Source organism: Phycodurus eques, chromosome 1 (genome assembly GCF_024500275.1).
Source record: "Phycodurus eques isolate BA_2022a chromosome 1, UOR_Pequ_1.1, whole genome shotgun sequence".
Taxonomy (NCBI): domain Eukaryota; kingdom Metazoa; phylum Chordata; class Actinopteri; order Syngnathiformes; family Syngnathidae; genus Phycodurus; species Phycodurus eques.
In genome coordinates, this window is record NC_084525.1 from 34,742,055 (window position 1) to 34,764,392 (window position 22,338).

Here is a 22,338-nt window from a genome sequence, read left to right on the forward strand (position 1 = left end):
TAGCAGATGGAAAGGAAAACATTTGTGTTATTTTTTTTGAAGTCTGTACCTGTACACTTTTAGACCACCTTGCCGGGCTGGTCTTTGCCTGGATAGTGAGTGAAATGTAAACAGAAGTGAGCGCCCGGGGCCATCTGCCTCTTGTCACTGCGGCCTAAATCTGTCCTCTGCAGATATCACTCACTCACATGCTTCTTTTTTCTGTCTTTTTCCTTCCTCATCCTGCTTGTTGCCACTCATTTCCTTCCTTCCCTCTATATCTGTCTTCAACTTCATCTTTGTCCATTAAGTTCTATTTTTTACCCCTTGTCCTTCTCAACTCACCTGTTATCTTGGGTCACTTTATTTCTCCACTATTACTCTTGTGATTCCTTTTTTTTTAAAACTATGGTTATTTTGTAATTATGGTAATAAATATTAATTACAAATACAAATATATTTACAATGTTTTTTTATTTTTTTTACATTTTGACTAAAAATTCCATGTCTAAAATTATCAATACCGTTTCTCAAGAAGACGTATCCAATGTTTTTAATATATAGTTGATTAGAATGCTCTAGATTAAGTACTTATGATAAATTCTATTGTAATCTTGCATGTGTTTTGTTCTTATTTGTGCTTCCGTGTATTACTTTTGGCATTTGTGTAGTTCTCCCTCTACCCAGGAGATGTCAGTGTGAAACTTCCTCTCGTAACTTTAGCGTTTATTTTCATGTGAAAGAGAAATTGAACTCACATGCGGAGTGAGACAGCAGAGTCATGGTTTTGTTTCCCCTTTCAGTTGACATGATCCAGTCCAGCGTGTCAGGTCTTCTAATTGATGGTAAATACAGGATATATTTTCTGCAGTCTGCTTCCTCGCCACCCCCCTAAGCCCCCCCTCCAAAGAAAAGTTGCCTGTTGAGTGGGGAGTGTCACGTTCACTCTGCAAACATGATTTTTAAAGGAAGTGGCGGCTCAACAGCAATTCCCATGATGCAGTGGGAAACTGGGTCCGAGGCTACATATTTCACACGACAAATATCCAATGTATCTCATTCTGGTTTTATCACAATCATTAATTAGATGATGAAAGCATATTTTCACTGTTTGTTTTTGATGCACTAATCAGTTTTGCATGTAATTAACTAATTCAACACAAAAAGTCATCTTTGTCTACATTGTTTAATATCAATGGACCACAAATGATCATAGTTTTACACAATGCAGATATGAGTGAAGGTTAAGATTTTTTTTTTTTTTTTCAGTTGACCTCCAGTTGATAAATTGCTGCAGCCAGAGCACTACCCATAGGAAGATTTATTTATTTAACCTTTAATTATCCAGGTAAAAAAAGAACAGATTCACATTTGCAATGCCGACCTGTCAGCAGGCAGCACGTTAAAACAAAGAAAATAATAAATACATAATAATGTTGTAATAAAATAATAATAATAATAATAAAAGCTATAATGGGAACAGAAAAAAAATACAATTTACAATAGGCGTAATCACAGGATAAAACTTAGAGCAGGGTCAAAGTATCACCAGTTAATGTTTTGTGCCCTGTTATGTGCAAAATGTAATGAAGGGCAGCACAATTTTTGGTAAATTTCAGAAATGACTTGTCCTGTGAATGTTTGGAATTCCCCCAGAAGCAGTTTTGAAAAATAATCTCTCTTCTGAGTGCAACTATTCCTTCACATTGTTCTTTAAACATTATCCTCCCCCCCCCCCCTCTTTTCTATAGGTCAGTGCAAATGTCCTTATTTTCCTGTGCACCAACATCATTGGAATCTGCACCCACTACCCTGCTGAGGTTTCTCAGAGACAAGCCTTCCAGGAGACCAGAGGATACATCCAAGCCAGACTACACCTCCAAAGGGAGAATCAACAACAGGTACTATGTGTTACAATGCTGGCTAGAATTCAACATTCCTTTCTTCAGTAGTTTATTCTGGTTCAACATTTCCTGATTTTTACATGAAGCGGGAACATACACAGAAATCCTTATTCATACTGTACATATTAAGGCTTTGAGCTTTTTCTGCAATTTCACATTAAAAAAAATTCTCTCTGGCATAAAAAAACAAAACAAAACAAAATACAGGTAGGTAACACTACAGACTACTGAACACTACACATGGGTTCAGTTTATAGCTTGTATGTAGACCGCAGTAAAATATAGCCCCATAACATGTGACAGTAATAGTCGACTCCATCCATCCATCCATTTTCAGAGCCGCTTCTCCTCACTAGGGTCGCGGGAGTGCTGCAGCCTATCCCAGCTATCATCGGGCAGGAGGCGGGGTACACCCTGAATTGGTTGCCAGCTAATCGCAGGGCACATACAAACAAACAACCATTCTCACTCACAGTCACACCTACGGCCAATTTAGAGTCTCCAATTAATGCATGTTTTTGGGATGTGGGAGGAAACCGAAGTGCCCGGAGAAAACCCACACAGGCACGGGGAGAACATGCAAACTCCACACAGGCGGGATTGAACCCCGGTCCTCAGAACTGTGAGGCCAGTCGTCCACCATGCCGCCAGTAATAGTTGACTCAACAGATTAAATTGCATTTAAAAGACAGCTAATGTAAATACAGAGCAACCATACAGTATTTTACAAGGTTAAAGGCTAATGTTACATGAAAGAGAAGCTGCACAGCTCTGATTCAGGTCACATTACGTCACTTATGTCCCCACCCTTGTGTCACTCGCTGTTGCCCGACTCTTCTCTGTCTCGCCATTGCTGCATCGAACATCGAATTCAAAACACTTGCCTACAGGGTGCTATATCAGACTGCTTCTCTCTGTCTTCTATTTATGGCCCGCACCAATAGGATGCATTTACCGTACAAGGACCATGAAACAGCACTGTGTTCATGATCGAGGCCATGTAATCTGTGTCCGTCATGGAACACACCTATAGGTAATAGACAGCTAGATAGTGATGCAATCTGCATTTTGTTTCAATTTTTGCATGTTTTTCAGGAGCGTCTGTTGCTGTCAGTGCTGCCAAGGCATGTTGCCATGGAGATGAAAGCTGACATCAATGCGAAGAAGGAAGACATGATGTTTCATAAGATCTATATCCAGAAACACGACAATGTCAGGTCAGTCTGGATACAGAGTGTCACAGTGTTTTATCTCATTTTCCTCAATTGATAAAAAATGTAGACTTTTCATTCATGGTAGTTTCATGCATGATGGTGTAATAAATGTGGTCTGATATGATGGATAACAAGGTGACAAGATAGTCTACACATACACGCACACACACACACAGAGTCAGATAGAGGTTAGTGTGGCTTTGTGTTGTGTAGCCTAATTAACGCTAGTGAGGGAATACTTAATCACCAGCAGCCAAGAAAAGATAATCCCCAAAGATGAAGAACCTTGGAACACATTCAATTACAGCACTCAGCCAACACACTGCGCAGATTCACGATGTGAAACAAACTTATTCTGCATCCTGCAATGTTATTCTGTCATGTGTATTGATTAGATGTAATTAGATTTTCATCCTCAAGTCTGATCTATGTCTCATTCTCAATTGATTTCTGTTAAAATTCCTTTTTTGATTGGCATTTCCATTTAGTCTTTTGTCTGTATTATAGCTATAGTATTTTTCATGACTTGAGTTTGTAAAATTTCAGTCTACTGTTACTGTTTTTGTTTTGTTTTGTTTTTAAAATCTGACTAGTTCTTTTCTCATGCTGCTTTTACACTGTAAATGTGACAAATAAAATACTTTTACCTTTAAAGTCATACAAGATTGCAGGCCTTAGATGCTGCAGTTACACGATACACTCTTTGTTTCTCCCACATGGCCAAGTTTGGAGATGTATCATGGTAGTCTAAGCAGATACATGGATGGAATCAAATCTGAATTAGGCTTCAATTACTGTATATGTGGGTGTGAATGAGATATGAATCGTCTTCCTGATATTGTCACTTACATTTCTGTACCTGAGTGCTCAGGTGCATCTCAAAAACTCAGAATAGTGTGGAAAGCTTCCTTTTTTCAGTAGAAGTTTGTGTTTTCATTAGCCGTAAGCTATAATCATCCAAATTATAAAAAATAAAAAGATGAAGCCTTTCACTGTCTGTAGTGAAACTATATAAAAAGATGTGTCCTCCTCAGTATTCTCTTTGCTGACATCGAGGGTTTTACCAGCCTGGCCTCCCAATGCACGGCTCAGGAACTAGTGATGACACTCAATGAACTCTTCGCACGCTTTGACAAGCTGGCCTCGGTAATGCTTCACGGTCACCTCTCACCTCACTGCAACTTCTCATTTTGACACGTGTTTTTGTCAAGGAAGAGATTTGGATAATAGCTTTAAAGGTTGTGGGGAGATGATTACTGTCAACATCCTGGTCAGTAGTTTTGCTTTTTGCACTGACTGATTGGTATTGATTATATGCACCTTTAAAACAATTAAATCTCTCAAAATTACTATTGTATATTACTACCAACCACTAATCTAAAACATTAGCGTCTTGTTATTGTAATTTTCACAACTACAGTATAATAAAAATGTGTATTTTATTGTACCACAAATACAACATTACACACACCTTCACAAAGTAATAAAATTCAATGCGAGTTCTGTTAAAATTGTGCATTTTGCCAAATATAATTGATCCTCGTGTTGGATTTCACGAGATTGTGCAAGTGTATCAAATGTGTATTCAGTCTTTCATTAAATGGAAAAAAAGCTAACTTTACTGATAATTATTTAGGGGAAAAGTCAACATGTTGTTGTTGTCCATTGACCCAAAGAAAGCATTGTAGATGCTTATCCCAGAATGTTGATGATGATGTTGATGTTTTCTTCTCTCTATTCTGCCCTAACACTTTTTCAGGAGAACCACTGTCTCCGTATAAAAATTTTGGGTGATTGTTATTATTGTGTGTCTGGGCTGCCTGAGCCCCGTGCAGACCACGCCCACTGCTGCGTAGAGATGGGCGTCGACATGATTGAAGCTATCTCGTGAGTAGAAACACAAGTTATAACACTTGTTTTGGCATGGTTTGTTTTGCTGGAGGGTGAAAACACGAACCTTGTTGGCATTGTGTCTTCAGGCTGGTGCGTGAGGTGACAGGAGTTAACGTCAACATGCGTGTCGGCATCCACAGTGGCCGTGTACACTGTGGCGTCCTAGGACTCAGGAAGTGGCAGTTTGATGTGTGGTCTAACGATGTTACACTGGCTAATCACATGGAAGCGGGAGGCAAAGCAGGGTGGGTGGAGTAAGCACCAGGTCCCAAAAACACTTTCCAAGTGCAAAGGTGGACCCAAGTTCAGATTTGGTATGGAATTCCTGATCCTTATGTCCCCGTTTAGACGAATCCACATCACCAATGCCACTCTGCAATATCTCAATGGAGACTACGAAGTGGAGCCAGGTTTTGGAGGGGAAAGAAATGCTTATCTAAAGGAGAACAGCATCGAGACCTTCCTGGTCCTCGGCTGCAGCCAAAAGCGGGTCAGTGCTCAAAAGGTCTTCAATGAGGATGAAAAATTCATACATTGTTAACATACAGTATGGTGCAGTAAATGTGATTGAAAAGGTAATAGATAAGTGTTAGCAGCCTGGTAAAATGGGAAATTCCTGTCTGTTTTTTGGGAAAAAAATAGTCATTCTCCATGAATGAGAAAGTAGCCCGTTAACTATTGGCAAACATATGGCCTCTCAGATTTTTTTTTGTCCTTTTGTAAGATGAAGTCTTTTCACCGGAGTCACGATAAAAGCATTCACATGACCCTTTAATAAGTGGTACAGCCCTGGCCCACCTGTAAATGAGTACTTGTCTGTCTGTAACAATATACTGTACAGCAAATGTGCACAATAGAGTCAAGTGCGAATGAATTTATCTGTATTTTTATAACCAGCTAGCCATCCTCCATGTACCAACTGTTGTGATTTGTGTTATTGACTTAGGTACAGTATGTTGTTTATGCCACAAGCAGTTAACAGTTTGACACCTTTTGTACAGCTTTAGCTAACAACATGCTGAACTGTTACAGATGCTTGTAGGCTCATTTGTTAATCATAAAAACAGAAGTATTTCCAATTATTATATACGCCGATGAGATCATTAAAGCGAGTGAGAAGATGCCAAGAAAGTCTTTTAGATCTTGAACCGATGAACACTTGTAGCTATAATGACAGACAAAGGACCTCTTCCGTCGCAGTTTGTCACTTGCACTGTTGTTCTCAGCACGAGAACAGTTGGTAAAGCCCTCATGTTTTTCTCTCTGAGCAGAAGGAAGAAAAGGCGATGATGGCTAAGATGCAGAGGACGAGAGCCAACTCCAACGAGGGACTGATGCCACGCTGGGTCCCTGACAGAACTTTCTCCAGGACCAAAGACTCCAAAGTATTCCGACAAATGGTGAGTTTCCACCAACACACGCCTTGTGTGGACAGAGCCTGGCCTTTTGAAAAGGGCTTTTTGAGAGTTTGATAGTGGTGTTCTTTGTCTTATTCAGGGCATTGATGAAACCTCCAGTAAAGACAAGTAAGTACTCCAAACGTGTGAACTGTTTGCATCATTGTCTTCATCTTTTAATCTGTTCCTTTTATAGTCGCGGCGTTCAGGAGACTATGAACCCGGAGGACGAGGTGGATGAGTTCCTGGGACGAGCCATTGATGCTCGTAGCATCGACCAGCTACGAAAAGACCATGTCAAAAAGTTTCTACTAACCTTTCAAACCTCTAGCTTGGAGAAGAAGGTCCAAAACCCTTCTTTTAATCATCACTGGTTGCTATTTTGACCTCACTTCCTCTTATCGGACTCCATTTTTCTACTTTTGCAGTATTCCAAGAAGGTGGATGATCGTTTTGGTGGATACGTTGCCTGCACTCTACTAGTATTCTGCTTCATATCCTTCATACAGATTGTTATTTTTCCACAGTGAGTAGCTTACATGTTGTTACTTTAATATGCTCCAATGTGTCAGACAGTTAATTCTGGGGGTGGGGGACTCCTGTCATGTTTATTTCCATGCACTTAATCCCAGTGTAACACAAAAGAGTAAATGGAATTGAGGGCAACAGGAGATTTCTTAAAGTAAACTTACAATTCAATACAATGTTACTTTTTTGCTGCACTGCCATCCTTGTCAGTAGATGTTTACAAGAATATTTTGTTGGGTTTAAGATTACACTGTTTCTATTCTTTTTTTCTTCAAGAAGAAGCTAGTCCCATCTTTGTTTGATATGGTAGTTGTATTGGCAGAATGTACACAGACTGCAGTGTGAGGGTGTGACTGAAAATCTAAAAAAAAAAAAAAAAAACTTGACTCGCCGCCACAAATGTCACTCTTCACACACGCTGTACTGTTGCCAGAACACAGGCCCCATTTGTTCCCCTTCACACAATATGTAACCAGCAGGACACATTGCGCTCCTCTGACTAACATTTAATGACCCAATTTTTAGGGAAACCAAATACAAACGTTTGAGTGGTGACGCTCAGCCGAATACTTGCCGAATAGGTCAAGGTTTGGTGACGTGCATGGATGTCCAAATAAGGCTCCTCTCTTCAACCGAGTACTCCATTCTTCTCATCATCGAATGCTGTTTTTGTGGCAGTTCAGTGTTTGATTAAAGGCAAAATTGTTTGGGCAAGAATATGTTATATGGACCGCCACTAGTCTTAACACGGTATTCTGATTCGTATTGCGTTTGTGGAATAGGAATTAAACTGATAAATTCATCAATTTTCACCTATTCCAGGGTGGGAATATCGCCCTCTGCTGTCGACTGAAATTAACGTCCCTCGTGAATGTCACGTGACCAAACCTGAAATCAGGATATCGGGCGGGCTAAATATTTTAGCAAGTTTGGGTTTAAACCCTGATGTAATCAACCTCTGGCTCCAGTCAAAAAGTCAAAGTCACGCAAGCTGTAACAACAATTGTTCATGCTAAGCACCACATTAATATGCCGGACAACACCAACGCGTCGCGGTGGCCAACTTCAAAATATAAGCCTTAGTGGGTATTGATGTCCAATGTATTATCGGTGGGGCTTTTTGAAGTTGGCCTCCCCAACTTGTCGAAGTCTTCAGGCACAAACAATGAAGCCGGCCGACCTCGACTCCTTGACTGAATCCTGTCCTGGCCGCAGTTTATATGTTGTCACCAACATCAACACAACACCGTTTCAAAATCATGTTCAATCACTAATTTAATACGCTAAAAAAAAATAGAATTTATGACACTGTCAATGATTAAATGGTAGAATATGGCGCGAGCTCGCTAGCGTTATCAGCTAGCTGCCCACGCCTGGTAGGCTTGAAACAGCCAGCGGACTACTTTTCGGAGGCAGTCTGAAAGGCGAAAAGGAATCTGTACACTACCTTTAATGCTGACAACCTGACACAGTTGCAGTTCATCCATTCCATTTTTGCTCAAATGGAAGGGAACACGCTAGCTTGTAGCTACATTGGCTGTGACGTCACTTCCTCCCTTTATCCACAATGAGGGACACTGTTACGTCACATTCCTGCCGCGTTGCCACAGTTACCTGGAAAAGTAGTATCTAAAAGCATGAAAAAATGTGGTTCTCATGAACGTAAAAAGTAACTATTGGCATCCAAATCAAAGTGACTGTAATCTGACTACTCTAATATAAAAAGTAACGCGTTAGTTTACGTACGACGTCACTGTCGTGGGACTAACGCGTTACCGGCCTCACTGCATTCCTGCAATTTTTGCACACGGATTGATGTAAAAATGGCGGCTTACTATGCAAGACTATGTGGTGCTAGTATTTTTTTTAGAATAAAGACTTCGTAGATTTCAGTAAACTGTGTCAGATAAAGAAGATATGGACATTTACACTATAACAGAATGTTTTGGTGTCCAGGGATTACCTCCGCTTTGATGAAACAATTTATGACAAGACCTTTTATCCTGGTTCAAACGCCTGTGAGTCTGACTGACAGCTTTCACACAGTGATCATACTTTCTAAAATAGTGGCCTTCACTCTCATAGCGTGTGTGTGTCAATCGCTGAATGTGTTGTTGACTTGAAACAAAGAATAGCCTCTCCTAAAATATATACCGTATTTTCACGACCATAAGGCTGCCGCAGTCTCAGTTACGGGGTCTATTTCTGTATTTAACACATACATAAGGTGCACCGTATTATTGGGCGCAGGCATGGTAAAACATACGCTATCTTAAAACATACGGTAGCATGCATGCAACAATGTTTTTAAAAAGGCAGCGGGAGCAAAACTGAGTTCGGTTGTACTTTATTGAAGTATTTAACAATGTACTCACGTTATTTTTTGATCAATCCTCATACACAAATCCATCAAAGTCCTCATCTTCTGTATCCGAAATGAACAGCTGGGCAAGTTCTCAATCAAACACGACAGGTTCGAGTCAGTCTCGTTGCCGTGCGAAAGCTCGAACAAGCATCCACAATCCATCCACAAATTGTGCCGTAACTCGCCCGGCGCTGCCTCCTAGTCTTAGTAAAACTGTGTTCGCCATCTGTCATCCATGGCTCCCACGCCGCTCACTTCACTTTGAACGCCCTGTTTACACGGATGTCCAGTGATTCGTCAAGCCTCCCCGAATGATGGCAAGCTCCCAGTTATTGCACTCAGTCGAATGGTGACTGTAGAGACGCCTCTCCTGGCAGTTCTTTGCTCATTAATCCAACTCAGGCCACCTCGCCTTGTCTCCGGGTTTTGGTTTTCTTTTTTTTCCGCGGAAACTTCTTGCTTGGCGAAGCTCGTTGTCCTGCTTCCTCCACTTACGAACCATGGATTCGTTGATCTTGAATTCTCTCGCGGCTGCTCGATTCCCATGTTCCGCCGCGTAGCTGATAGCTTGCAGTTTAAACTGTGCTTCGTACGCGTGTCTCTTCGTAGGTGCAGTTTTTGACTGCGGTCAAGCCAGCCTCCACTCGTAAAGTAGCAGTCAAGCCAGCCGCCTAATAAACTAATAAACTACATTTTTTAATGCATCTCAAGATTCAAATTAACCTTGCTGGTTGCATTCCTTACCCGAAGAGCACTGACGTCCGTATTATTGGGAAGCTTTTATTTTGAAGGTGGCTTTCGCCGCGAGTTGGCGACTTATTACCGTAATGCCTCGTATGAACAAAATTAGGGGCGGCTGGCTTGATTGCTACTTTACGAGTGGAGGCTGGCTTAACTGGCGCTATATACCTACTGGGGCGTGCCTTTAGCGTCCTCCTTCACGCGCACCCTTCCCCCTTTACATCCTCAGCCACGTCCGCTCTTCCTCTATATAAGCAGCGTGTCGGCAGGAAATGTTCCCAGTCAGTCGAGCGGAGCGCTCATCACACAACAACATTTATAGATTTTGGAACTCGGTTCACACATAAGGCGCGCCGCATTATAAAGCGCCCTGTCCATTTTGGAGAAAATGTACGACTTTTAAGTGCGCCTTATGGTCGTGAAAATACGGTACCTTCTTTTTTGGCCCAAAGAAAAAAATAAAAGTGTAGTAACGGAAATGACTTCAACTATTGTTCACACAAGTGGGGAGTCTTGCCACTTACTACTCACTGTGCAGTATTAAAGATGACCATATATTATGTGGAGACTTTTCTGGCAATGAGTGTCTCAGGTGCATCTGTGTTTGCTCCGCAGTGTATGTTCCCGGGAGCCTTCAGATTAGTTCTACCCAGTCTACCTCTGTCCAGTCTGCTTACTTACTGTCGCTGGGTACTCGACATGATAATCTTTTTTTAACATTTTTAACGACATCCGTTTTCTATACTGCTTGTCGCTGTGAGCTAAATTCTGTCCCAGCTGACTTTGGGCAAGAGGCGGAGTGCACCCTGGACTGGTCGCCAGCCGATCGCAGGCCACCGACAGACAAACAACCATTCATACTTTTATTCACACCTATGAACAATTTAAAAATATTTTTAAAAGATTATCATGTCGAGTATGCAGCAACAGTGATTGGTGACCACCAGTCCAGGTTGGAGTCTGCCTTTGGCCCTATGCCAGCTGGGACAGGCTCCAGCTGCCCGCTACCCTGAACAGGACTAGCGGTGTAGAATATGAATGGGTGGTTGCACAAGTCAAGGCCTGCTTCTTAATAAACACCTCGTCCCTAAGGGAGGCAAACTCCTTTCTGCCGTTGAGTAAAACACCCCCTGCCACTGTATGAGGAAATACAGTAGTTGAGATAAAAGCAGAAGAATCATCCTAAATGTTTCTCCAACCGTACTCTTTCTTGCAGCACTCCAGTCATGCTGGGAATCTACATCAGTATATTCATCATCCTGGCAAACATCCTTTTCATCTGTGCCATATACTCTTGCATAAAGGTAGTAGAGTCAAAACGTACATTTTCTCCACTGTGGATTTTTACATTTCATGATAACTTGTTTGTCTCGCAGCTCTTTCCTGCTGCAATGCAGACAGTTTCAAAGAAGATTGTCCAGTCTCGCACCAACAGCACTCTGGTTGGAGTGTTTACCATTATCCTCGTCTTCATCTCTGCCTTTGTCAACATGGTATGATTGAAAGAAAAGGACCCCCCACCCTTGCCCCCCAAAAATCCATACTGGAAACATTTGTCTTTTGCTTTGTTGTAGTTTGCGTGTGACACCAAGAGCTTAGTGGAGTGTGTTGCGGAGAAGTCAAACACCTCTACGGCCATGGTGACACCCTGTGTGATCCGCCGATTGAATGTGTCCGTTGAAGGTGGTCTCGAGATCTGTCCCGGTCAAGGCCCTTCCTGCCCCTTTCCTGAGGTGAGCAGTGACTCCACTGCGAGTCGATTGTGCGTCTCCAAGTAACCACTTTCGTTCTAGATGCCACTGTGTGAGCTAATGTCTCATTTGCAATTGTGAGCGCTTTAGTTAATGATGCTTTCCTGTTTGTGGCAGTACTTCAGCTACAGTGTGCTGCTGACGCTGTTGGCCTGCTCAGTGTTCCTGCAGATCAGCAGCATTGGGAAGTTGGCACTGATGCTGCTCATCCAGCTCACCTTCCTGCTGCTGGTTGAGTGGCCACAAGTAGCACTGTTCGACAATGCAGACCTCTTTGTCACCTCCAACGCCATGTAAGTGCCACACAAGGGGCCCACCTGGGATGACCAGGATGGAGTTTCATTGTGTGCATGCATGTTGTTCCAATTGTTCCTCAAATTTCATTTTCATGGTTCAAGGCAAAATTAATCATTTTAAAAACTCAACACAAACCACTGTAATTGAACGGGTCTTTTTTTTTTTTTTTTTTTGGTCACAAGTAGGGGCCTACTATGTCGGTTGCATTAGCGTCAACCAAGACCTTGGTTGTTACTCATTTCTTAAAGAAGATATAATTATGAAGTTTTATTATTTCTAATCTTTCTCTGCTTTCATTTTAGCGATCTAAATGAAACAAGCACTCAGTGGTACGTATTAACATTCTAATACTGATGAAATTAAAGTTTATTCTTACCTGCGTTACAAGACCTGATTTCCATGTGTTCATAAATTAGGTCCAGTTTCAATGAGACTACAAGCCAATGGTAAGTTTCCTCAATTCCATTTTATGTTTCTATTATTTCCACTGTCAGCTTAATCCGCGGCCTTGTAACATGTCTGCCCCTTTGCAGCCCGTTTGTTGTGACCAAAGTGTCCCTGAGGGTCATGACGCCAGTGATCCTCACAGTCTTTGTGCTGGCACTGTACCTGCACGCACAGCAGGTGGAATCAACTGCACGCCTCGACTTCCTGTGGAAATTACAGGTATCTCTTTTGCCCACTAGAGGGCAACATGATAACATTTCAAGAAAGTTGCCCATCAATGCGCTCGTGGTCCTCGCAAAATTCCGTCGCTCCTACTGCGACCAAATCCGAATTTGTAAGTCGAAAAGCGCCGTTAACTACTGAATATTTGCATGAAAAACACTTTGAGGCCGTTAAATATGAAACAATCAAATAGAAAACAGTAAGTACGGTGGTAACTGAGCATGCCATTCTTATGCGGCTCTGCAAACTCGGTATTTGCTCGCCGTTCATAACTTAGAAACCTTGATGTCAGGAAGGACACAGGAAGTCAGCCATTTTGGTTTGAAGTGGCAATTTATGGTCATTTTGGCCATTTCCCGGGGTCCTTCAAATGTAAACTTGTACCAGATATTTTGTCCCACTGGGACCAAACTTGAACCATAAATACTAGCCAGATTAATTGATGATGCAAAATTGAGTTTTGTTTGATGATTCGCCAGAAAATGTAAAACTCACCTCCACAAAGTCAGAACTGGACAAAACCTTTTGTGTGGTATGAAGGAGATTCATAGGCGCCCCTGATGCTCTGATTTCATTCAAACTCTGTTTACTCACATGTAGTCCTCTGCCTGGCAAACCTCTCAACTTTCCCATGCCCCTACCTGATGGTTGTGGAGGTCCAAGTTCCCTTTCATTGCTGCTGACAGCTTTAATTTGTTATGATTTCACCACACACCAGTTTGACATGTCAGATAAATTTGTTGGGAGAGTTTCTTTCCCTAATCCATATGGCAAATTGCAAATAGAAAAGAAAAAGAAATCATGGGTAATGATTGGTGCAGCATTCAGGCTGTCACATCATTACGATCCAATCAGATGAAATAAATATGATTGTCACGCTTTCATCTATTTCGTAGGTTGCAGGCAACAACTAATCTGATGCTGGCACAGAAGTTATATCCTCTAATAATATTATCCCGCTCTGACAGTGACAAAATACAGGCTAGATTCTAATTCTAAATCTTTATTTCTTGCCTGTGCCACAACTAAACCACACCCAGAGCTTCAACCTCTATCCACAATTGCATCAGACTGAAGCTTGACAAGATACATTTGTGAAACATCCCTTGCAAGGCTAAAACACTTTAAATTGACATATCAAATATCAATGTAACTAATAAAGAACCTTCACTCTCAGGCCACTGAAGAAAAGGAGGAGATGGAGGAACTGCAAGCCTACAATCGTCGCCTCCTCCACAATATTCTGCCCAAAGACGTGGCTGCTCACTTCTTGGCACGTGAGCGGCGGAATGACGAGCTGTACTACCAGTCCTGTGAGTGTGTGGCGGTCATGTTTGCCTCCATAAGCAATTTCTCGGAGTTCTACGTAGAACTGGAGGCCAACAACGAGGGGGTGGAGTGTCTGCGTCTGCTCAATGAGATCATTGCTGACTTTGATGAGGTGCGAATATCTGCAAGGCTTAGTGTGCTTCAAGATACAGTGAAAGTACAGGTTTCACCTTTGCTCTGGGTCATATATTGGCAGATAATCAGTGAGGAGAAATACAGGCAGCTGGAGAAGATCAAGACCATTGGTTCCACCTACATGGCCGCTTCCGGCCTAAATGACTCCACTTATGACAAAGAGGGTCGAACCCACATTACTGCACTGGCTGATTACGCAATGAGACTCAGGGAGCAGATGAAATACATCAATGAGCATTCCTTCAACAACTTCCAGATGAAGATAGGTAAAGAGATGAGATTGTCTTTTTGTGTCTCCAGTATAGCAATAAACAGTTTGTGCTTTTTTTTTTTTTTTTTAAATATCCAGGCCTGAACATTGGACCAGTGGTAGCAGGGGTCATTGGCGCACGAAAGCCTCAATATGATATTTGGGGAAATACTGTCAATGTCGCCAGTCGCATGGACAGCACAGGTGTACCAGACTGCATACAGGTGGGTTGCATGCTTCTGCTGGTCATGTAGGCCTGGTGCTGCCAATAGCAGGACGTTTACCATTTCAATATTTAATCAATACCTACAAGTGATCTCTTATTTGGGATACATTTTTAATTTCTCCTTGCTGGAATTAGTTGGACCTGATTTTAAAATAAATTTGACGAGTGGTTAGCACGTCTGTCTCACAGTTCTGAGGCTCGGGGTTCAAATCTCAGCTCACGTCTTTCTGTGTGGAGTTTACATGTTCACACCCTGTGTTTGGGTCAGCTTCCTAACACATTCCCAAAACTTCCATGTTAGGTTAATTCAAGTCCTTAAATTGTCCATTGGAGTGAATGTGGGCGTGAAACCATTAGGTGTGTCAGAAATGTTCTGACTGGTGTCACAAAATATATACAGTATATTTAAATCCAAAGTCCCACCTATAATTTTTCTCCTTCGAATTAATTCACCTGGAGTCTAACGCACTTTCCCAGCCTTCTCTGCCACATTTTAGGTCCCCGTGATGACCCCCTTGAACTTGAGTCGGGAGGTTGCTCCAGCACGGCAATGTTCTTCTCAAGAAGTCGCGTTGAACCACGAGTTCTCCTGCCACAACTCTCACCTCCTCTTGTGCGCTGAGCGAAGCAAAAAGCCAAGATCTCTTTGTAGACATGCTTCTTGATTCCCTGACCCACACTGAAACCTGTAGTCTGTAGTTTGGAAGTTTGGATGTAAAATATATCCTTTGTGAGACTTGTCCTGGAACATTTCTGACATACCTTGCATGTGCCCTGTGCTGACTGGCAACCAGTCCATGTTGTACCCTGCCTCTCGCCCAAAGTCAACTGGGATCAGCCCCAGCCCACCCACGACTCTATTGAGGACAAGTGCTGTTGACGATTGATACAAGTTTTATTGGACTTGAGCACTTTTTCAAAATTCATCTAACACTCTCCATAATTGACCTTTATTTGCTAAACGTTTCAGCTTCATGTCGCTCTGTTTTGTCTCACACCATTCTTAGGTAACGACAGACCTCCACCAGGTGCTGGCAAGTAAAGGGTACGTGCTGGAGTGTCGTGGGGTTGTTAAGGTCAAAGGTAAAGGGGAAATGACAACCTACTTCCTCAATGATGGGCCACCCAACAGTTAGCAGCCACGGCAACAGCAGGTGGCTACTGCAGGGACACAGCACCACTGAGTGAGGACTCACAGGGTGTGCAAATGGCTAAAACAACGGGAAATGCCATCACTTGAATCCCAGGCAAGGAGGGGAGCAGGAGGAACATGTCGGACTTTCAATGGAAACATGTTCTTGAAGAAAAAAACCATGTCCCAATTGATGGCCATTTTGGCAGTCTTACAACCCGAAGGACAGCTGTTTTTCTCATGTTTGGCCTCTCTCAGGCTTCTTGAAAGATGCAAAGTCTGTTTATTTAAATCAATGCCTTTTAGCCTGTGTCAAAAGAAGATTTAACGCTGTACATAAGGCTACTTTCTTTTACATCTTCATTTTGGTTTTACATGAATTAAGAAGCGGGATTAGTATTTTAGTTCCAAATTATTTATTTCAATTTCAAATGTATTGTGCAAAAGGTCCTTTATAAAAACGTGTGAATACATAAAGTGCGTGCACAAATATCCAGTTTACTACACGATAATAAATGTGTATGTACATGTATATTTGTGTATGAATATAAGTATAAAATGAAGAGGACTATATTGACCAAAGACTAAAGTATTTACTAAAAGCAAGGCAAGACATGTTATGTGACATGTTCTGGCGAAAGTCAGCAATGATGGTCGCCTATTTGTAAGGCCTGAAACTTCTGTCTTCTTGCCCAGCTGCTGGCAGTAAAAACTGCTTCATTGTTTTCATAAAATATGTAAAAAAAAAAAAAAAGTATTTATTTTTGTCTGTCATTGCGGCAGCAAAGCGCATTAACTCTAAATTATAATAGTGCCCTCAACCTTTAGATGACTAAAGACGACTAAGGATGTTTTGAAGAAGGCTGTATTTGAAATCTCTTTGTGTGAGTGTGTGTGTGTGTGTGTGCGCGCGCGCTCTTTTGAGGAGTACAAGTAGCTTCAGCTGTGTTTAAGCTCTTGTTTCACAACACATTGATTGCTTTTTCAGCATTTGAGCCACCACTATCCAGCTGGTTTAAGCCGTAACAGTATGTCAACCACTCCTTCCCCTTTTGGAGGCGTATTTTTGGTGCGAATGGAAATGGAGGAACTTAGTTAGAAAGCTGATCGGAAGGAATCAGGGAGAAAACTTTGGCGCAGCCTGATTTAAGAACAAGATGAAGAAAAGAAATATATATTGCTTTGACTGAATACTGTGCTTTGTAATCCTGGAGGGGCATAACTATTTTCACTGTGAGGTTTTTATTCTACAGCAAAACTGCTTTCTTGCCAAACATAACTGCTTTGAAGCATGTCTTATTGTGGTATCTTCAGTTCATTTTTGTTTGTTTTAACGTGGGGTAATTTGTACCACTTCTGTATCCATCATTTGTATATTCTTAATGTTGTTATTATTATGATGATTATGATTAATTATAATGCTTATGATGATTCAGTTCCAGTGAAAAAGGATCAAAGACCAGCACGCTTTCTTGTTAAACACCAATGGTAAAGCTCAAGCTTAGCAACTGTTCAACCGCAGTCACTGAATTCTGCTATTCAGTCCTAATATACAATACAGTATTTCCACTGGCCATTGGTGCAATCATGTACAGCAAGTAATAACTTGGCTGCGTTTGCAGCAGAGCCCAGTTGGTGTGTCATCCCATAAGCATAGCAGTGAACACATTTTTGAAGGATTCACTGTGCTTCTTCTTCATTTAAATGTTCTTATGACACTCCCGCAGTATTGTAAATCTCAGCCAGGCTTTTAAGTGATGTCTCCTGTCCACACAGAACGTACCTAGTATATTTCCTGGTATTATACCACTATGTGGTGAGTGGACGAGGGGGAAGTTGAAGGCTACACACATTTTTTCAGTTCTTCTATTATTTTCCCAGTCTTTCAGGAACATTTGTGCTGACGGCTGAGTTTGATTGCCTTAAGTTAATATAAAGCATATATTAGAATAACACTATACAGGAACTGTGCCTGTTGGCCCTTTCTGGACTGCTGATGGAAAGAAAAGAATAAGGGCTTGTTGAGAATATTCTCCGCGCAACAGGTCATCACCCACCTTTTTTGCCACACTCAACGGCGACAAGCAGTTCGTACCAAAGCCAGCTCACGCAGCATTGTGCTTTTGGTCCCTGCTGTGTGAAGATGTTTGCGCTCAGGTGTGGCAGAAGCACCAGAAGGCAGCAATGTAACGGAGAACACCAACTAGTGAACGGTGACCAGTAAAGAGTGATTCATATGAGCATAGAGTTTATGGAATGGACAAAGAGTTTATAGAATGGATATACATTTATAAAAATGTGCATTGTATGTATTCTATTCCTACTGGTTGTCCATGGACTTTTGTTAATTGTTAAACTCTTGGGATGTTTTGGGGTACCAGGAGAGGAAGGTTGCCCACACACAACTGCAAAAGTGTTTTTGCTCAGGCCTGATAAATATCCTTCCGTACTTGTTTTGTTTAATTTGTTGTTTTATTTGTACTTTTTCTGCATTGGAGGAGCTGAGAGGGGCGTGTTTTGCTACAGCCTGATGACAAGAAGAGTTGAGGACTATGACAAAGAGAAAAATAAAATTTCCCCTTGAAGAAAGAACATTTAAAAAGAAATCAATGGCTCATCTGTATACTTTTACTTACTCATGTTTCTATATGTGCTGCATAAATGTGTTAATTGTGGTGAAAAATGCTAGACCTAGTGTTTATTCACACATTTTCTTATTGAATTACACCTGCACAACTCCTTTAATAAGACATTTAAACATGTTTTGTAACGAAATTTGAAAGCAGTCAAAAGAAGCTATTATTTCCTGCAGGGGGCACCTATGCCATCCATGAGTTAACTGATTTAAGCCAGGGGTGTCCGCAGATTTTTCCTCTGAGAGCCACATTATGAAAAATTGAGTGATGCGAGGGCTACTGTCAAATTCTTCGACTTTATTATGTATTAAACATTCTAAAACAAATCCATCAGTTATTATGAAAAAAAAAATCTGTTCGAGGTGGAAAGGCAAAGATTTAAGAACATTTCTGGATTTTGGGGTGAGCCAAGACCCTGTAACTCACTAGAATATATTTGCCCCTGCACTGAACAGCAGTTGGATCCCATTTCCCCATTCAGAACCAAAATGAGAGCAATTTGTAGTCAGCTGACAAATTTCATAGCAGTTACTTTCGGATTATTGTTGTGATATTGTGATCAGCACTCTGAGCCACCTCTGCAAAGCATGTTGCACTGTTCCTCTCCCTCCCTCTCTAGCACTGTTCTCATCCTCGACTACGCACCTGGTTTCCAGCAGCACTCATCAGAGCCTGCACTTAAGCCTGGCAATCCCAGTGTTCCAGCGCCAGAGTATTCCCACATCTCTGTGGTACACCGGCCGACTCTTTGCTTGAGTATTGAACAAAGTTACTTAACTTCCAGTGCTTGCAGTGACCCTCTTCTCCTCCTTCTCCAGTGCCTTTCAGTGTCTCCTGCTACGTCGCCCGCCTCCACCACACTGCCAAACTCACTTACCTGCTCAATCGTCAACCTCCTACACTCTCCTGCTCCCATGGATCACCCTCACGCCTCTGGATTCTGGACCACGCACAGATTACAATAAAACTCCTTCCCACGACTTCTTCTGTCTCAGTCTGCTTTTGGGTCCAATCTAACATATTTGGGTTCAAACCATAACAGATTTGTTGACAAATTGAAACTTGAACTGGATCAGAAAGTGGAGGAAACCATTTTTGCTTCTGAAACAGAATTAACTTAAGTCACCGTAATGGAGACATTGTATTACTGTTTTAGTCTTTTGCATATATAGAAAAGCTCTATATAAAACCAGTTCATCAGTAGTTGTAGTAGTGGTTGTCAGAGACATTGCACACACAGAGAATGTGGGTGTCATGGGTGTGTGTTCTGGTTGTTGTCTTCCCCCTGTCTGACAATTAATGTGGAGCTTTGTAGCCTTTGGTACCTCAGTAAAGGCACTTTTTTATACAGCTCTTAAATCTGATTAGATTGTGCAGGAGTATGGCACATTTTTAAATGTGATCTAAATAGATAATTATAAAAACGGTCATTTTTCCATGTGTTGCATCACATTTGCATCTGCTACATGTTTGACCTAGTCTACAGTAGTCAGTCAATGAAGACCTAATTATGTCCCAGCAGTGCATTAGCCTACATACACAGTGTATGATTGCTTGTTCCTCAAACAACTAAATGCTTTAAGCCACAGACTCAGTATATACAAATAATAGGTGCAGTTGCAACAATTGACCTTGTGTGATAACAGCAAAATGGCAGGTAGTTTACATGATTTACCGGTTAGGCAACATGGAGTGCACTGAAGCGCATACACAAGAATAACCGCCCACCGCCCATCTAGTGTGCTGATGTTTTATACCACTCATTGTCTCACTGAATTTATTTTCTGGACAATCTTTAACAATGCCAGAGTTACATTATTTTCGTTAATGACAGGTATCTTCTAATATCTTTCACTTTGTACTGAGTGGTATTTGGAATATACTGAACCAGCTGCAAGAATCTAAGGATGAATAGAGGCTGTAGCAACAGTCAACCATTATTAACTCAACTTAGTACATGATGAAACACTTTGTGAAATTCATTTCCTCATTCTTGTCAGACTTGTGCCATTTCCAAAAGGAAGAACTTAAGACCCATCTGAAAACACATTATAAATCTACTGTGGTTTTTAGGCTCCTCCTTGAGACATGAAAGATTCCAGGCAAGGATTTTTAATGTCACTGTTCATTTTAGTCACATACATCCAGCTCCAAATAGGCCTTTTTGTTAGACAGTTTTTTATGTGCTAAATGTCTCTTTTGTTGCATTCACTACCGTTCACAAGAAAACACTGTTGGCTAAAACCATTGTATATAATTCATTTGCCTATGGCATCAGCGTGCACCATTAATTTGGAAGAAACTAAAAATATATACTTCCTTTTATTCATGCTGCCTCAGGTTTTCTTCAGTGGAACAGTAGTGCACTGTTTGGGGGTTACACGGGATCAGCCTGGTGAAGGGATCAATTTGCTGCCATGTTTGGTGTCGACATAATTTCTTTAGACAACAGGAAGAATTTGTATACAGTAATCCCTCGCTATATCACGGTTCACTTATTGTGGATGTTGTAGGTCACTGTAGTGCAGTGTAGTGCTTTATTGGCTATATGATTTTAATGTAGCAGCAATGACTTACATAAATTGGGCTCTTATTCTTAGCAGAAAAAGAAACCTTACTGGGTGATCTCAACTACATTTACTGAATCACCAAGTTGCTTAAAGATACAACAAACATGACCGGCAAGTCACTGTTTAAAACACAAGCCACATTCAGAGTTTTATTGCTTGAAGATACAACGAACATGACTGGAAAGTTACTTTTTAAAACACAAGCCACAGTCAGAGTTTTATTTAAAAAAATCACAAATACCAACCCAATACATTGTGTATAACTATTAGCATAGATGGTGTTTCACAAAAGTTCAAGGACTGGTGTCACAAAAGCTATATTTCAAATCCAAACTACAAAGTACAAGTTTTATACTTCGAAGTAATCCACCCTGGAGTCCAACACACTTCTTTGCCATTCCTTCATGCACTCCTAGAACGTTTCTTTCGGGATCCTCCATAACTCTGTCGTCACAGCCATCTTGATATTCTCCACGATCTCAAAACAGGTCCCATTAATGGAAAAGGGAGAAAATGACATAAATGACTCATTGACACAAACTAATCTTTTGAGTGAACGTACTGAATGGAATCACTTAGTGAACTGATGCGTTACTTTGTCCCTTCAGTTGAACTCAACCGTGAATGTGTGCCGTACGAGAAACACCCGCGTAAACAGCACCGCTGGTGGGTTGGCGACAGTGGCTGAGTGCGTAGGCTTCGTGGGCCTCTCAATCTTGCTGCACAGTGGTTACGACAGTCCATTAAAATATGTCTTCATGTGAAACTGGTCAATGGTGCAAAAAAGATTGGAGACCGCTGCACTAGAAAACAGTACCAGATCACCTGATTGTCCCATTCTATAAATCTTAGAAAATCCAATGAAGTTGGTGGGTCGGGAAAAAAAATGAGGACCAAGAAACAACCCCTGGTGCTCCTTTTAGAACTAGACCAAAATTGTTACGTGCACCCCTGGTTATAACAGTAAGTCTCAAATCAGCTCCCTCCCCCCAAAAAATGTACCCTACGATTGGTTGGCAACCAGTTCAGGGTTTACCTCTTCTCGCCCAAAGATAGCTGGGATAGGCTTCAGCACGCCCGCGACCCTAGTGAGGATAAGCGGTATGGGAATGGATGGAGTACTACATAGCTAAGTTTGTTCTTTACCAGTTAGCGTAGCAGCTAAAACAGCTAGCATGTACTCTTGAGCAAAAAACTAACATTAACATAGATTTTGAAACCCTGTTAACCCTGTTACTATAATTACAGTAATACTAAGATTAAATGACTATTCTAATCAAATCCAACTTTCTTTGTTTAATTGAATAGGATTTATTCAGCAA

At 41.4% G+C, this 22,338-nt stretch overlaps 1 protein-coding gene across 1 annotated transcript in view; it reads left to right on the forward strand.

Annotated features, from left to right (window-relative positions):
* The window catches only part of LOC133409526 (adenylate cyclase type 6-like), a 58,823-nt gene extending 39,890 nt beyond the window's left edge, over positions 1 to 18,933 (forward strand). Inside the window, 21 exon segments of the mRNA XM_061689654.1 lie at positions 1,731 to 1,880; positions 2,979 to 3,100; positions 4,132 to 4,243; positions 4,857 to 4,984; positions 5,077 to 5,235; positions 5,339 to 5,480; positions 6,262 to 6,390; positions 6,488 to 6,516; positions 6,584 to 6,731; positions 6,816 to 6,913; positions 11,238 to 11,325; positions 11,398 to 11,514; positions 11,596 to 11,754; positions 11,890 to 12,065; positions 12,372 to 12,398; positions 12,486 to 12,515; positions 12,603 to 12,735; positions 13,916 to 14,179; positions 14,264 to 14,468; positions 14,552 to 14,676; positions 15,686 to 18,933. Coding sequence (XP_061545638.1) covers positions 1,731 to 1,880; positions 2,979 to 3,100; positions 4,132 to 4,243; positions 4,857 to 4,984; positions 5,077 to 5,235; positions 5,339 to 5,480; positions 6,262 to 6,390; positions 6,488 to 6,516; positions 6,584 to 6,731; positions 6,816 to 6,913; positions 11,238 to 11,325; positions 11,398 to 11,514; positions 11,596 to 11,754; positions 11,890 to 12,065; positions 12,372 to 12,398; positions 12,486 to 12,515; positions 12,603 to 12,735; positions 13,916 to 14,179; positions 14,264 to 14,468; positions 14,552 to 14,676; positions 15,686 to 15,814 — 2,670 coding nt within the window. The 3' untranslated portion in view covers positions 15,815 to 18,933.
* Positions 18,934 to 22,338: the final 3,405 nt, after the last annotated feature.